This window comes from Chelonoidis abingdonii, chromosome 1, assembly GCF_003597395.2.
Source record: "Chelonoidis abingdonii isolate Lonesome George chromosome 1, CheloAbing_2.0, whole genome shotgun sequence".
NCBI lineage: Eukaryota > Metazoa > Chordata > Testudines > Testudinidae > Chelonoidis > Chelonoidis abingdonii.
Genome location: NC_133769.1, coordinates 16214413 through 16231740, shown reverse-complemented (window position 1 = coordinate 16231740; position 17328 = coordinate 16214413). Strand labels below are relative to the sequence as shown.

Here is a 17328-nt window from a genome sequence, read left to right as displayed (position 1 = left end):
AAATAAACATACAGACACTGAGACTTGCAAGGAATGAGCCAAGGCTCTGTAAAGGGGACTGTTATGGGAGTACTTGGACATACCTGCTGCATCTGCTTTGGCCAAGTGTTTGCAGAGGTTTCGTGCTCCAAAGGTTGGCATTGCCAACAATTCTTTGAACTCATCAGTACACGGCATGGGTTTCTTCACCATACCTGGAGCAGTGCACAAAAAACCCAACAGACTCAGAACCAGGAAGGGAAATGTAGGTCTGGCTTCAGCACTCACACTTAATGCATCAGACATTCCTAACAAAAGAATTGCTATGAAACATAATATTCAGTGCTCACATATTACTCTCATTTTAACAGAGCTCACAAATTAGCTTCCCAAAATGCCACCTGTTTATTTTTGGTACTTAGATGGGCCCATTACTCTAGTATCTGAGCACTTCACTATCTTTAATGCATTTATCCTCACAACACCCCTGGGAGGTAGGGACGTCCTATTATCCCTGTTTTACAAAGGGGGAATTGAAGCAGAGGGATACCAAGTGACTTGTCCAGCATCACATAGAAAGACACCAACCGGAACAGGCAATTGAACCAAGTCTCCCAAGTCCCACACTACTGTCCTAACCACTAGACCAGCCTTCCTCTCTCCCCTGGCAGCCCAAGGACTATCCTATTTACAGAAATGGCAGCAGAGAGGTTAAGTGACTTGCTCAATGTCATGGAAGAAGTGTCTCAGAGCCAGGATTAGAACTCTGAGGTCCCCACCTCCCAGGACTGTGCAGAGACCACCCCAGAATACCTCTCTTCGGAATATACTCAATGTTCCCAGAAATCATGAACACCCTATTTCCAATGGTTCAAGTCATTTGTTTTCAGCCTAGTGATTCACAGCTGGAGATCTTAGAACTACCACTGCTCCCTCAGTCTAGCAGTAACTTTTCCATGCTGGCCAAGGACTCGATGGAGCAAGTTCCAGACTTGGCCAGTAATTTTCTATCCCAGAGTTATGTGCATGTGGGAGGTTATACAATAAAAGGGAGGTACAAAACACACTCGGAAGAGAGCTGGAAAATCTCTGGGCAGCTTTTTCCCTGCAGCTGTGATATCAGGGGGAGGAGTTTCGATTATTTGGGGAAGTGAATTCAGACTGGCCATCTTTGTAACTACAGAATTTTCCGGAGGCTCTAATCTAGCTCACACGTCATGGGCTCCACAGACATGTCACACAGCAGGCGGAAAGCATATGATAGGAAAAAAGGAAGTTACCTATTTTCTCTCTAGTTTCCTGTACAATTGCGTCGGTTCCTTTTACAACCAGATTCGTGAGAGTGGTTTGTATCTTCTTCTTAGGGGCTGCAGCTGCTGCACTACAGAGACAAAATCCCACAAGATTTGAAGCAGTAAAGGGTGAGGAGCAGTACTGGAGTTTGAGTCTCAGCTCAGCAACTCCCCAGATGCTCCAATTACCCATCATTCACTCTGAGCAGGTGCTTCCCTCACAAGTAGGGACATTGGGCTGTAATCTTTTGTATCTCAAAGACTTGGGGTTTCTATTTCTGTCTCGATTTAGATATACACTTCTGAGTATTAAGGAGACACAGAGACTTTGATAAAATCTGGCTAATATTAGCTCCAGAAAAAGACAGGAGAGATTGCTACATACAGCCACACACGTCATTTAATGAGGTAATCAGGTAGCATTGTTAGGAGAATCCTAAGTGATTTGCAAGTATTGGGCATGATCCAGCTTTCACTCAAATCAATGGGAGTCTTTCCACTCACTGACTTCACTGGGATTTAGAAAAGGTCCAATTAAGTCTTAGAATTCATGTGAAGTAGCAACCAGATACATACATAAGAGGGGTAGGCATGTTAGTCTGGATCTGTAAAAAGCGACAGCGTCCTGTGGCACCTTATAGACTAACAGAAGTATTGGAGCATAAGCTGCTCATGCTCATTCACCCACAAAAGTTTTTGCGCATAGACTAACAGAAGTATTGAAGGTGCCACAGGACTCTGTCACTTTTTACAGATACATACAGCTCACTTCGTCCACCACTGCCAGGTGCGAGGCAGCAGCTCTTTAATAACACACAGCAACATCTTATTTAGGTTAGAAAGTGAAAAACACAAGCTCCAGGGATGTGTCATCAGAACGTAATTACCCAAGATAGCATTTGGCCAGGAAAAAATGGTTAAAAAAATGCCCAGAGATGTTTAATAATTTAAATGCTCAGGACTTAAGCTTTATCCCTTCTTTGAAAGAGAGCAGCACAGCACCCTCAGCCTCACAGTGCAGTAAGGCTTTTCAGGTAAGCATATCACATACCAACTCATCAACACCAACTCAAGGATAGGAAGATGTTTTCCATCCAAGCACTGCCTCTGCTTACCTTGGGTGGCCAGACAGGCTCCCTGCCAAATGTGGCGTGGCTCAGAGCAGTTTGATTCGTGTTTGGTTAATTTTTAGTTAACCCAAAGGAATGCTGGTCTCTTTGAAGATAACTTCAGACACACTTATACGTAGTTAGGAAGGGAATTCGGTCAAAGAGCCAAAGGTTACAAGGAAATTAACCAGTTTCTCTTACACTGAGGCTGCATAGGCTGCCGAAGAAACACCTCCATAGTAAAACCCATCCTGACAGAGCCTCTCCTTCAAGCTGGGATTTTTGCGAGCTATCCTTTTTGGAACACGGCCACTGGAGAAGCTAGACTGTAAATCTGCCCGCTTCGAGCTGAGCCTCTTGTACTGGGATTGTACGTGGTACTGACAATATTCACAGTCATTCTGAAGGAAAGAAATAAGGCAGCTCTGTTATTGAAGACTAACTGGAGATTGATAGATAACATTTCCTCTGAGAAAAACAACAATATCTTTTTGTAACTAAGCTGTGCTTGTACAGACATCATGAGTCACCAGCAAGTACTGAATGTGACCAACACACACACAGGTCTCTACCACTGTGGGTTGAAGGCTGTTATAGTGCAGGGACCAGTCACTAGAGAGAGACAAGATCCCACACACTAATGTCTTACATATTCCCTGTTAGAATAGCTCATTCTCAAGTCTGCAGGTCCAAGGTTTGACCTCACAGACACCTGGGTCATCAGTATGTATGTGGCCATGGCTCATGACTCAAAGTTACATGGCTTCTTTACAAGCACAGACATGGAAGAAAAGCAACACTAAAAATGAGATGTTTCCTACAGCCATTTAAAAAAAGTTTACAGACATGTTTCAATATAAATCCAGGAAAGAACAGAGATTAAAATCAGTGATTGTCCTAGTCTGTCTGTGAACAGCACCCTCCACCCATGGTGTTCATTAACTTTCCATCAAAGCTGAAACATTATTCTCTATATAGTTCTATGTACAGAGTTTCCAGTAGCAATAACTTCCAGATCAGGTACATTGTGCCTGTTAGCCAACAACCAGTCATCTCCTCCAGCCAGTTTAGCTGCCAGGAAATGTCCTCCCCGTGGCTCGTTATTGCTGGCACTAGATGTTTATTGATGCAGTTGCAGTTTAGGATACTGCACACTCATGTCTCCATGTGCTGATGTGTAAGCAGGTTCCAATGTTGTTACAACGTCTTATACAATTGCTGTCCTCCTCCATCTCCAAATGCTTCTACCCCACTTCCAATCCTCCCCCATTCTGTTGGTATCCTTCAAGGTTCTGTACTGAGTCTGTACTCTTTTCCTTCTACACCTACCTGTGGGTGCTTGGCTCTGCTCTTACTCGGACGATTCCCCTCTCTTCTCATCCCCACATCTGTCTGATCTCTCAGCCTGGATGAACTACCACCAACTCAGACGCCAGTGGAAACTAGAATATTCCCCACACCAGAACCCTCACTTCTTTACAACACTATACTCTTGATATATGGTCTTGACATCAGAGTTGTGAGCATGTACTGAGTCTCAGTCACATGGGAACAGTTTTCAAGATGCATTTGCTTGTGTATATATCTGGGTAGACCTGAAGCCAAAGATTATCAGAGGGGATGCACTCTCATAGGGTCCCTTGTAGAGATGTCAAAGCTGACATCTTAACATAGCATAACACGGCCAAAGGATATTTAGATTAGATTAAGATTTCATTTCCTCCTTCTTGACCTTCCCACTTTTAATGGGGTAGCCTACCCCTAAAGGCCTGGGGCCGGCCAGTCTCATATCCTTAGCCCTGTCTGCCACACCTAAGATGAGGTGTGGGATTTAGTTAGTAGAACCACCTAGGTTAAGAGCAGGTAAGACAAAAATCTGTCAGGGATGGTCTAGATAATACTTAGTTCTGCCATGAGTGCAGAGGACTAGACTAGATGATCTCTTGAGCACCGTTCCTGTCCTACTATTCTGATTCTCCTATAAAGAGCAACAAGAAGTTGCTGAGAAGCGGGGATGCTCACAGAGAGAGATAGACTGCAGGGTCTTTGAGCATAAGATACTTCAGCAGAGGCCTGAGACAGCAGGGAACGGCTGCAGGGAGTAAGTAGACTCCAGCAGAGAACCTTGAGTTTTGGGAAAAGGCTACAGGGGGAGAAGGGCTGTGAGACCCCAAGCAGGAAGACGAGGAGTCAAGATCTGATGGGGATTTGAAAAATTTTATTTTGAATTCTGTTAATAAATCCTGCCCCAGGGAGGTGCGTTTCTGGCCTTGAGAAGAGTTTTAGCAATTTGATTGAGAGAGCCCTGAAAGATGGGTAAACTGAGGCAAGCCACCTGCAGAGCACCCGCAGGCCCATTGACACAACTAATGATACACACACGTTAGTTATAAGTTATGATCCAATAATAATGCACAGAATCAGAGCACTAGCTCTAAGACACCAGCCAGATTTTCCTTCATCAGTGACCCATAACAGTAACAACTCAGTGACAGCCTAGAGACTAACAGATTAACATACCAGGTTAACAATCTGGGTACATGGGTCACCATTCTTCTTCCTAGCTTTGCAGGTTCCCAGGTCCAGAGCTTCACCCAAAAGCAAGATCTTCTGGGGATGATCAACAGACAAACACATCTAAAAAGAAACAGCACAAAGAGTAAACCCAAGGCTCAAAAAACAGATTTTTGGAGAGGGGCTGAATGGGTCAAATGATGGTAATGAAACAGAGCCTTTGATCTCCAGGTCACTGGTTCAGCTCCTGTCTAGGTTGGTAGTGACCAAATGTAATTTACCACAGGACAGCAAAGCCAGTAATGGCCTCAGTCCTAATTTCTAGAGAACGTGTGTTTGTAGGAGAAAAGCCACCAAGTGGCTCGGCTCCTGGCAGTCTCCACAGAGAAGCGAAAGACTGAATAGGCATGGAGATCAAATGCCTGCTCAGCCCTCAACATGGTCATCCTTGGAACAGAGCCTAGCTATACTGGTATGACTAGGCTGCATTGTTATGGACCATGCTGTATGCATTCTGTGGATAGACAGAGGGCTTCAGATGTCAGTACTGGAAGTTGATTTGAAAGATTTGTATCAGGCTAGCCTACTGTACAGTGAGGGTTCAGGCCAGCCCACTGTCCACCACAGTGCGCCTGTACCAGAAGGGGTGTTGGCCTTCCTCAGAAGTTGAATGGCAGTCATCGTGACAAGGGGTCAAATACCACTATATGCCCATAAATCACGTACAGGGAGAATTACTGAAAAACAGTGGCCCTAATGGAAAAGGGGGTAAAAACTCCTAGTCTTCTGCCCAGACTGGGAAGGAGAAAAATGAGAGCCCCTCTTGACATATAATCTGTTTATTGTCAAGTGAGGAAGAGGAAATTCCAGCTTTATACGCTCAGGGTTCCAGGGAAACAAGACAAGGAGCTGTGGTAAGGCTAGAGGTATTTTATAGATTGCATTGCAGGGTGGGATATGAATTTCCAAGCACTTTTCCTTCCGAGGGCACCGTGAATTACATCATCAGTTGGGCAAAGTGTTTTGAAACATTTCCCAGCGACAGCCCAAATAAAATTATGAGTCCAAGAGGAAAAAAAACCCATTGTCACCTCATCTGAGCCTTCTTTAGGTTTCATGGGATTAGCATTGAGCAGCCCGATGACCATGCCTTGGTCTGTCTTCCAGTGTTCTTTGTGGACATCACCAAACAAAAACAACGAGACACAGCTGTTCAGATCACGCAGGTCATTCAGCCGCCAGATACTGAAAGTTTTGCCCTGGAACAGACATTGGTTTTCCCTTTAAGATCTTAATAAGAAAACCACTGATATTGTCCAGGTTTACAGCAATCTGCAGAAAACTCGTTAACTGTTTTGCCTTTGTTCTCTATACTTAGCATAGGCCAGGGAATACTGTGGCAACATTATTTACTTTCAAAGGTAACTGTACATGTAATTGTGACCGCTGTTCTTGCTCCTGTTACCAATACTTAATAGCTATACAGCACTTTGCACAGACTCTCATTAATCCATAATAACCCTGTACAGTACGCGTTAACCCCATTTTACGGATGATGAAATTAAGCCAGTTTTGTCTAAGACCACCAAGTTGGACCTAGAACACAGACCTTGTGTTCAACTCTGTGTCTAACCATTAAACTTCTGCTGGACAAAATACTAACCTGTAGTATGATCACAAGGGAACTGGTAGAAGCCCCATGACTTGGCACTTTTAGAACAAGATTGAACAAAGCCCTAGTAAGTGTAAAATAGGTAGGCTTGAAAGGATTGAGTTTTAATTGGTAAATGTCAACAAACATCTATTTCACCTTACATGCAAACCAACAAAAAATATTTCCAATGACAATAACTGAAATTTACAAATACGCAAAGAAAATTTTGTTTGAAAACTTAGAGTTTGATTTATGGCTATGCACTTTGTATATTTTGACATGGGATGTTGACAATTTGTTTTTTTTTAACAGTTATAACCCTTTAACTTTTTGAATCTCAACGTCTACTGTCATTAAATCGTTATTGCTTGTCCCTTCCATAATTTCCTGCAACTGGGAAAATTTAAATGGATAAAAATAGGGAAAAAAAGCTTAAAAATAAACATTGATACCTGTCAAAATTATAAATAATAAAAATTTAATTGTGCCAAGCCTAACAATAGGCAACTATCCTTTACTGGAAGGGAAAACAACTAAGTGACTTAACAGATCTTTTCTATCTCATGATTTCATGAGCTAGTACATCAACTCACCTTTTGGGACCCCCTGCAGGATGAAGTGATTGAAATTTGGAGCATAAAGAATGAAAATGAAGTTTGCTTTTATTTTTTTGGTGCTATTTAATATTGTGACTTCTGCTTTCATAGAGGTAGCTGCTCTTCTGGGGGCCAAAGCTAGTGAATTTAGCAATTCATAACAATGTAAGTCATAATGAAGATGAAATAATCCTACAGAACGCATGTACCATAACAGAATGACCAGATTTATACAGCATTCTGTAGATGACAATCTCATGCCATACATCCAGTTCTCATATGAGAGCTGACACTAGCAGCACTGAATTAACCTAGACTACCTAGAATATTCAAATTTAATATAGCAGCTTGTTTTAATTAAAACAAGAATGTGGAGTTGGCTGACAAAATGTGCAAAATCTAATTAGCCTGTCAGTGAAAATACCCTCATTTAATTGAGAATAGAACAAAACTGCTTACATTATTTGAGCTCTGAGGGGTGATTTTCTTTATTATGACTCCAAATGTTACCCAGTCTGTTTCCTCCAGATTCCCCCCAGCCAGTTTGCCTCGCAGCTGAGACAGTCTGATCAGCTTCCGTCCAACCATTTTCCTGTCTAGTTCCACTGATGACACACGTGGTTTTCTACATTAAGAAATAGGGCATACAGAGACCACTAACATTAGCACCAATACAAGGGATGACTAAAAACCATGTACAAAATAGCTTTTGTATTCATGAAATTACATCAAGAAACCTATTAGACTGTCTATCCCATCCCCAACTACCATCACTGCAGGACTGTTCTTGGGAGTGTAATATATAGTGCTCTGTTCTTAAAGAACCCAGCATCCCCCTGGCAGATCACTCCACAGGTTAATAGAAGTCCATGAAAAGTATGTTCTGCACCTGATTTCATCCCATTCTTCCTAGCTATACAACCTTAGATCACCTGAAACAATTCCTGTCAGTTACTGGTGTTAAACATATACAAATATTTGAAAGCTGCTGACATACTTAGTTGTGTCCAAATATCAATACAGCAAGTTAAAACTTGTATCTGTGGTTAATTTTATTCATTTCAGCAAGGACTGAACCATATTGCTGCCCAAGCATGAGTGCGGGTTGGAAATTCACCACCCTTTCCAATGAGGAAAGCCATTTCAAGTAACAAGAGACCTTTTGTTGGTCACAAGTATTGGGAATATGGGGTCAGCTCCTGAGGGCTCCCTCCTGATTACACTGAAGTCCATAGCAAGACATCCATTCATTTTGATTGGAGCAGGAGCAGGCTCCATCATGTCTCCTTTGCCTCCCCACCAGCTCTGAACATATTGTGACAGAAGCAGTTCTAAGCACACTGTCTAATAAAATGACTGCTACATTGTTAAAAATGGACTCTAGATGAGAACAGCATGGTCAGCATCTGTAGATGAGGACAAACAATGGTAAATAGGCCAGCAGAGATGTTGCTGTCTAATTACTTAACTACCAACCAGTGCTGCTGCTAGATTATTAACATTAACATGGTGTTAATGTTAATAATCATTAACATTTATATTAACATATTAATAATGTTAATATTCATTCTGGGATGGGAAAGCTATTTATAAAATACAGCCAACCAAAAATTTCACCCTGATCTGACAGCCCGAGATCCACATTCACAATGCATTTGACATAGGAAGCACCTCTGGGACAATCCATTAGAAAGATCACATCTCTCCCATTACTTAAAATTTTTCCCTTGATACCCAGAACAGCTTTGGGTCACTGACCTTAATCTGAGCCCAGAGAAGGTTTCCACAGAGACTGGCTGATCAGTCATGCTGGAACTCCCTTGCACTTGGGGAGTCTGGTCTCTGGTGGCCATTTTGGGCCTGTTCCCAGGAGTAGATCTTAGAGGCTGAAATGATGAACTTGATATTGGCCTTGGAGGAGAATTCTTATTTTCTGTAAACAATGGGGGGGAGGGGGGAGGAAAATCTACATAAAGAATGAAAAACAATATTCTCAGTTATAAAATACAGCTATAGTAAGATGAGACCCTGAAACAAACTCTTGTTTCAGAGGCCCAGTCTGAGCCTGAAGCCTGAACCAAAATACTTCCAGGATTGCTAAGTAAAAGCTCGGCTGTGAGCAGGAGGCAGGCGCTGCTCACAGAAGTTGGTGACACCACACTGGTAGCTACTGACAACAACAGCAACTTAAACTTAGGAGACACCAATCTAGACCATATTACCCACATTAGCAATGGAAAAAACTTATTCAGCTAGTCAGCCCTGGCTCCTCAGTACAGGATTCCTCCCTGTAGTGGAATCTCAAGGACCAGCTCCTATTCACTTGTAAATGATTCAAGCAATGCGAGTTCCTTTAAGAGACTAAGCCGGTGCCTCAGATCTACAGTGTAACTTTCATATTCTCAGATGACAGCCCAAACTAATATTTACCAGACAGCAGCATAGCGCTAAGGCAGCTTAACTGCACCAGACCTAGTTACTAAGAACTATACCTGATGGTGAATGTTTTGGTTTCTGGGCTCCCAATTTGGTTATCGATAAAGCAGGGCTGGTGATCTGAGCAGAGAAACATGGTGACTCCTGGAGTTTTGGAGTTTTCCTTTCCTTGAAGGGAATACATGGCGATTTACCTGATCAACAAAAACAAAGAATATTAATGAGACCTCATTGGCTGGACATAAACTCTAACAACTGCTCCAAACAAGACACATCCTTGTATAAATTAAATACAGGAATCAATGTGGAAACCTTTCCATATAGCTGCCAGCTCCTGAAGCCTGCATTTGAAATGTAACAGCTGAGTAGAAACCAGACACTCATCCTACAGTGATTCAAGACTACAGGTACAAATGAACCATTGAGCTGTATTAAACTGGAGCTCTGGTAACATACATTGCTAGCCCCAAATATGACCCTCTTCCCTTTTATCCCTACCACATTCATCACACAGCTGTATCACTCACAGTAACACCACAAAGCAATCTGATCTGTATGTTGTGTGAAATGTATCACTGCCTACCAACAATGGGCTCCAGAGGACCTCAAAGAGCTTTATGCATGTGAGTCAGCACAACACTCTCCAGAGAATCATCCCCATTTTACAGATGGGTAAACTGAGGGTCAGTGATTTAGTGACTTGCCCAAGGTGACACAAGAAATTTGTAGCAGCAAGGAATAGAATCCAGGCCTATGTTCTCTCAACTGGGATGTCCCCCTTCTACTAGCTGACACCTTTTGCTTAGACACCTAGTTGTCTGCAAGACTTGACTATAAATACAAGTCTGGATGCAGAGACATGAGAAATGTTTAATTAACCTAGTTACCAAGGGTTTTTTTCTGAGGGCCTGAGCTGGATGGCTGCCCAATTGCAGTCATTTGTAACTGCTCCTGTAACTTCTTCATCTGCTCTTGCAATTTCCTCAGTTCATCTAGGAGAGAAAAAAATAATGAAGCTAGCAGGAAACCAGCACAGATTCAGATTTATAAGATTACTGGAATCTTAGTGGCTTTACTAAATCAAGGGAATTTAGAAGTGATTCTAAGGGAAGAGAGAAAAAAGGCTGAAGCGTGATAAAAAGAAAGCTCAAGTTCTGTAAGACTCATAGGGAGCACAGACTTTCCCAACAGCCTCCCTGGAGCTGAATTTTTCTTTAACAAAGGTATTTCTTCATACAATCAACACTACTTAGGTGACGCTATGCCATGTGCATTAATATTTCCTCTCAATACAAACGATGAAGTGACAGTACTGAGTACCAGCCCCAAAAATACCAGCACTGGATCGTACACCAGCGATTCATAACCTGTCTGTGTCCGCATGGCTCAGCTTAGCATAATCACAATAGCACTGATATTACCACTTTAATTTACTCTGATGCTGATTTTTATGGTAAGACTTTAACCAACTCAATCAGATTCAGCCCCAAAGATCAATAAACACACAAGCAGCAGTTCTGATGAACCGCCGTTCAACAACTTAAACTGTTGTTGACGTTTAAGTGTGTGATTTTTTTTTTTGTACTGGTGAAAGATGCCAGAGTGACAGCCTTAGAGGGTAAAGAACTCTTTATCCACAGAACGGATACAAGTTGTCACATAAGCTTCCCTGTACTGGTGTGCTAATGTACCTCAGCCCTAACCAGAACCATCTGTAGGGTTGAGGGGGTAGTTCAGTCTCCATGGCTCATTCAGTCCTTGGTCTCTCTGTTGACAAAGGTGGCATTTGGGACGGTAAATTTTGCCATGTGGACATTTAAAACTGGACTAACCCCAATATGTTTACTTAACCCAGGCCACTTAACAGTCTTCATGAGAGCTTTCAACCACTTCCCAGCAGGGTTGGAGTTGAACTGGAAACCTTGAGAGGAAAGGCTCTGTACCCCTAACCAATCCCGTGAGCCCTCTGGTATGCCCCAATCAGATCTCTAGTGATCACCACAGCTTGTAAAGAGATGATATATATTTGGAAGTCATGAGCCTGAAGGGCATGACAAATCAGACAAAAACTGCTGTTTACCAAACCTTGCAAATCTTGATTGTTTTTCTCCTTCTCCTGATTGAGAGCTGGAGAACAGGGTATTTCCTGTACAGTTTCTTCCTCTTCCTCCTCCTCTGTCAGGTCATCCACATCTCCAAACAATGCAGATGCATTTTCCTTCTGCTCACTGGCTTCACTCTCCTCAGCATCAACCTCCTCGGTGTAGGATGCATCATCCTCTGCGTCAAAGAGCTCATCATACTCATCTGGTTCTCCAGACTCCTCTGAGTGAGCTGTGGTCTCTTCAGGAGTATTCTCGTCCTCAGCTGCCTCATTCTCTTCTAACAGAGAGGCCAACAGCTCCAAGTCATCATCACCTGGAACAAACCAATCAAACCAAGAGTCACCGCAGCCCAATTAAAGTAAAACTGCAATGTAATATGTGCCCAAGATATTGCAATCACATCTAATTACAAAGAAAAGTCAATCGCTAATTAGATGTAATCAGAGCACTGATTTTTTTTTTTTTTCATAAAACCGTAAGTTAGCCCCAAGCGAAACTGCTGTTGGACAAAGGAAGACAACAATGGAATATAGAATAGCTTCCAATCTCTTCGTCTAACGTAAAACAATGTGTCTGAGATACTATTTCTTTAAAAAATTCGCTATGTATAAAAAAAATTACATGGGAAACAATGAAGTAAGGAGCAGAAATTGTCAGCTATGTTGATCAAGAAAGGTAGATTGTAGCTGAAGGCAGAAACACAGGGAATGACAGGAGATTTCTACAGCTTGTTAGGTATGCTCTATATTATTTTGGTTCTAGATTAATTTTTGGTTTATTGCACAGGCTTCCAAACTGTGGTCCATCAATGGCCCACAGAAAACTGGCAGGCCGCACTTTGCTAGCATTTCCTTGTTGGCAGCCTCATTACAAAGAAGAGTCTGCAGGTTTGAAAAAGTAGAAACAGGAGCTGTCCAAAGGGATCAGACCCAATAGTGGAGGTGGAACTGCCAGTCATCAGCGGGAAATATCAATGGGATCAAAGGAGAAGGAGCATATTCAGGAAAGCATGGGAACCAAGCAGCTGGGCAGCATGTCTGTGGAAGAAGGGAATCAAGCACCAAGGAAATATGTGCAAGGCCAGAAGGGACCAGGCAATAAAGAAACATGAGTAGAGAAAGAGGAATGAAACAGGCTGAGGGGAGATGAAATTCAGAGCAAAGAACAATTGTGTGATTTAGCCTTTGATGCTGAAGATGTGCCAAAGCAGCTCAATTACAGAGGATTTTGATGGAGGCATTTTGTATAGATTGGTAGGGGATTTATGATAAGTCTACACTACAGACCTTACAGCTATAAAGTCTCCTATGTAGCCGCTCTGTGCTGGCAGAAGAGAGTGGCAGTTGCTATGTTGGTGGGAGAGTGTCTCCCGCCAACATAGCACTGTCCACACTAGCACTTTTGTTGGCGAAACTTTTGTCAGTCAGGGGCGTGTTTTTTCCACATCCCGACCGAAAAATGTTTTAACGACAGAAGTGCAAGGGTAGACATAGCCTTAGTCTCTGGACCTCAAAAGCATCTGCTAATAAACAATTACTGTGATTTAATTTTACACTAGTTAAATGCTGTTTACAACCATGTTCTCTGAACTCATTAACTTACTCACTACACTCATTTATTGGCCCTAGATGCAAAAGGAAAGGCTGGGGAAAGGAAAACTGCAGATCTCACCATCCATGATTTCAACAGGACTGCTTCATCAGAGTCCCCAAAGGAAGAATCTCACCTGTTAGGGAGAGAAAAGCAGCACTATTGTTAACTTGCATAACAAATAAAACAAGGATTCAATGCATAAACTAGGGACACAAATTATCGCAGATTTCTTAATGTGTTTAACTATTTAAAACAGCAATGGTCGCTGTCTCAGCCACTTCATTATTTCACCAGGCCCCTACATACAGATGATAATAATCCTCTCAAAGCTTCAAACTGAAAATAATTTACACTTCTGTACCACCACATAGCAAATTAATGGCAGAGCAGGGATGAGAATCCAATCCCACGACTTAACCATTAGACAACACAGCCTCCCTTAGCATGGGGAGCTTATCTCCTCTACTTTGCATGTACATATGATTTCTTAGTCTATAAACTAGGCACACATTGGTTTCTTATTGTAGGGATACACAGTGACTTTTTAGACACTGAATTACGGGCTCACATTTATACCAAAGTAACTCAGAAGTAACTTACAAACTATGCCCACCTCCCTTTAGCAAGCGTTTCTTCTCCCAGTTCCTCTATTCACTATGCTTACTTTTTGTGTCTCATCTTATTTTTGTCAGTTCTAATTTTGGTTTAAGACCTCTACAATGTTGCATTTCATTTTTCTGTATTTAGATTCTGATCTTGCAGTGAGCTACATCCAGGCCCAAGGTCAAGAACTGAAGTCAATTAAGCTCCATGCTGAGCTCTTTGCAGTATCAGAACATTAGGTTCCTTATTTAAAAAACAAACCACCCAACCACATTCATAGATTCATAGCTTTTAAGGCCTGAAGGGACCAATGGCTCTCCTATTTGGACCTCCTGTGTAATACAACCCATAGAGTTTCATTCAGTTACTCCTCTATTGAACCGAATAATTTATGTTTGATTACAGAGCATCTTCCAGAAAGGCATCCAATGTTGATCTGAAAACTTCAAGAGATGGAGAATCCACCTCTTCCTTTGATAGTTTGTTCTAATGGTTAATCACTCTCACTCTTAAAAATCTGTTTCTTTTTTCTAGGTTTCTCATGCTTCTTTCAACACAGTTATTAAAACAGATGGACCTGTTTTTATTTCAGTATATGATGATTCAAACAGATGGACCCTTCTCCAGAAATCTGGAGTACCAAACTTTGATATTATTATTAATTAGACAGAAAATAAGTGGTGGTGAAACTCAGTTTCTCCTACCGCTTCTTATAGGTTACTGGACAAGCAGATTTCTTCAGACATTGAACATTGCTTTAGAGATCAACAAAAATCTGGAAAGTTTATCTAATGAGGAAAACATCATTTGGTCCACACTAAAGAGTCAAGGGGATAAACAAAATGGGGTGCAACACCCAAAAGTGTGCTTAGCAGCATTACTGAGAAAAACAGATATGGACCCAGGCCCCAAAGAATTTAACTCCTGAAGTCAGAAGATAACATACAAGGGACAACAAAAAATAGAGTGAGAGAAGGAAGAACAAGAGCTACTAAAATAAGGTAGCATAGTTTTTTATACACACACAAAGATATGTGATTATGTAGCACTTCAGTGTAGACACTCCCTATGTCCGCCAGTGTTGGTACTCCATCCACCTCCCTGAGAAGGGTCGATGTAAAATTTTTTCCATCAGCCTCGTGTTGTCTACACCTTGGGTTAGGTAGGTATATGTACATCTCTCAGGGGGGTGGAATTTTCACCGCTGGGCAGCCCCCCCCCTCAAGTTTTATTCATTAGTACTTTTAGTAAAAGTCATGGACAGGACACCGACTGTGAATTTTTGTTTATTGCCCATGACCTGTCCGCAACTTTTACTAAAAATACCTGTGACTAAAACATAGCCTTAATAATGCTTAGAGACTACAGTGGCCGACACATTATTACCATCACACAGGTAGGTGAATGTTTTTGGTGTAGCACAGGAAAAGGAATTATAAACACTTGAAATTATAACTTTCAAAGTTCTCTTCAGATGAATTTAGTATGATTTAAAAGGAATTAAACATTTATATGGATACAAAATACCCAGAGCTCTAACACTTAAGGCAAACGAGAGTTTGGGAAGGGATACCCCCTCAAGCCTCAGGTCTTAAACATAATAGGCTGCTAAATATGTAGTGGCTCTCAAACTTCCCCCCTCCCCACGAACCACTTAAAAATTGCTGAGGGTCTCTGCAGACCACTTAATGATCTTTCCAAATGTTGTTTGTACCGTTAGCTAACTATTGTAAAGTGCTTTGAATAAAAGCACTACATAAAATAAACCTTTATTATTAACTTTTTTGTTCTACAAATAAAAGCGCAAAACTCATATTTTAATATCAGTAAACTTATCTTTCTAACGCCAAGGATGTGCCCTCCCCCCGCCGCGACAGGCCCCAAGCTGGGGCTGGGAAGAAGAGGGGTCTCTCCCTCTCTTCCCCGCTGTGGCTGGGAAGGACAGCAGTCTCTACCTGGCAGCCGCAGCCCTGGAGCTGCGGAAAGTCATCTCTTCCTCTGGCCCTGCACGTCCCAAATTCCCCCCACCCGCTCTTCTCACCCAACTGCCCCCTCCCACCTACCTCCTGTTTCTCCCAAGGCCATCACCTCATCTTACATGTGCATCTTCTCCAGGGTCCACCCAGCTAATTAGTGGAGCCACGCCCAGGTCACAGCCTCACGAGCATTCAGACAGAGACACCTCCCAGAACTCTTCCCCCAGCATCTTCCCTTCCCCGGGCACCGCCAGAGCCCCCTCACACCCCGACCCCACATCCCCCAGCAGGGAACCTGTCCCCCACTGGACTCCCCCGCCCCCCCCGGGAATCCACAACCCTGATCTCCTCTCCTCCTGAAGCCCCCTCCTACCCCTGACTGCCCCGATCCTTCCCCACCCGGGACTCCTCCCTCAGCGACCCCCCTTACCCTCCCCCTGAGATGACAAGGGGATCCCTCCCCCTACGAGACCCCCGATCCTTCCCCACCTGGGACCCCTCCCCCCAGCACAGACCCCGTCTCTCAGTGGACTCCCCCTCTCGGCCCTCAGAGATCCCTGCCCGGGAACCCACAACTCCGACCCCCTCCCGCCGCTGAGACCCCTCTCCGGCGACCCCCGTCCGCCCCTGGGACACTCACGGATCCCTGACCCCCGCGATCTCTCCTCCCCCAGAGACACCCCCCCAACGACCCCAGATCCTCCTCCTCCGGGCAGGCCCCCGCACTTACCGCGCCCTGCTCCGCTCCCCTCAGCCGGGTCACCCGCCAAAATTCTAACTAGGCCCCGCCCCCTCGCCTCTCGGGTCACACGCAGTCGCAGTTTCCTCGGCTGCCGCGTGCCCGCGCCTGTGACAGAAGCTGGAGTGCTGCGCATGCGTAATGTGTCTCTGGCCCGCAGAATAGCAAGCCGTGCGATCTGCGCCATCTTTATTAGGGGCGGCTCAGCCCTGCGTATGGTAGAGTAGCGTTGTGAAGCCAGTGATGCCATCTTGCTTAGGGGTAGGCATGACTACTGCTCGAGGGGTGGCTCTTTGGTACTAATGTTTCTTAAATGCCTGTCTTGAACTCCCCGTTCTTCCGCCTAAAAGCCTTGGTGCTAACTCCCAGGGCAAAAAACACTAGCCGCTGACCTTAATGATGATGTCATGGGAAACTGCCTGCCGATGTCACAGAAAGCAGGGTGATGACATCACACCAATAGGTCACCCTACAGACTGCCCCACGTCACAAAGTGTAGCAGTGGTGCAATGCAGAAGGGCTGCCATATTGATTGCCACACTTACCCTACTGCAGTGCGACAGCCTGCATGTATGTCAAACCCATGCCCAGTGGCGTGCTGCAGCATCTCAATATGTCACCATGCCCCAAGGGCAGCTGCATGGCCCTCCAGTACATCAACCTCTGTGCCTCATTGGAAAACTGCTTGACACCCCAGTATGATACCCCCTGCCCTTGAGGAGCTGTATGGCA

At 43.6% G+C, this 17328-nt stretch overlaps 1 protein-coding gene across 1 annotated transcript in view; it reads right to left on the bottom strand.

Annotated features, from left to right (window-relative positions):
• MCM10 (minichromosome maintenance 10 replication initiation factor) overlaps nucleotides 1-16706 on the bottom strand; it is a 29757-nt gene extending 13051 nt beyond the window's left edge. Inside the window, exons 1-12 of the mRNA XM_032798310.2 lie at nucleotides 16588-16706; nucleotides 13357-13411; nucleotides 11666-11998; nucleotides 10468-10572; nucleotides 9637-9774; nucleotides 8903-9077; nucleotides 7604-7769; nucleotides 5986-6153; nucleotides 4901-5017; nucleotides 2582-2781; nucleotides 1260-1360; nucleotides 84-194 (exon numbers count right to left, since the gene is read on the bottom strand). Of these exons, the coding sequence (XP_032654201.1) occupies nucleotides 84-194; nucleotides 1260-1360; nucleotides 2582-2781; nucleotides 4901-5017; nucleotides 5986-6153; nucleotides 7604-7769; nucleotides 8903-9077; nucleotides 9637-9774; nucleotides 10468-10572; nucleotides 11666-11998; nucleotides 13357-13363 (1621 nt within the window). The 5' untranslated portion in view covers nucleotides 13364-13411; nucleotides 16588-16706. The remainder of the gene's footprint in view (nucleotides 1-83; nucleotides 195-1259; nucleotides 1361-2581; nucleotides 2782-4900; nucleotides 5018-5985; nucleotides 6154-7603; nucleotides 7770-8902; nucleotides 9078-9636; nucleotides 9775-10467; nucleotides 10573-11665; nucleotides 11999-13356; nucleotides 13412-16587) is intronic.
• Nucleotides 16707-17328: the final 622 nt, after the last annotated feature.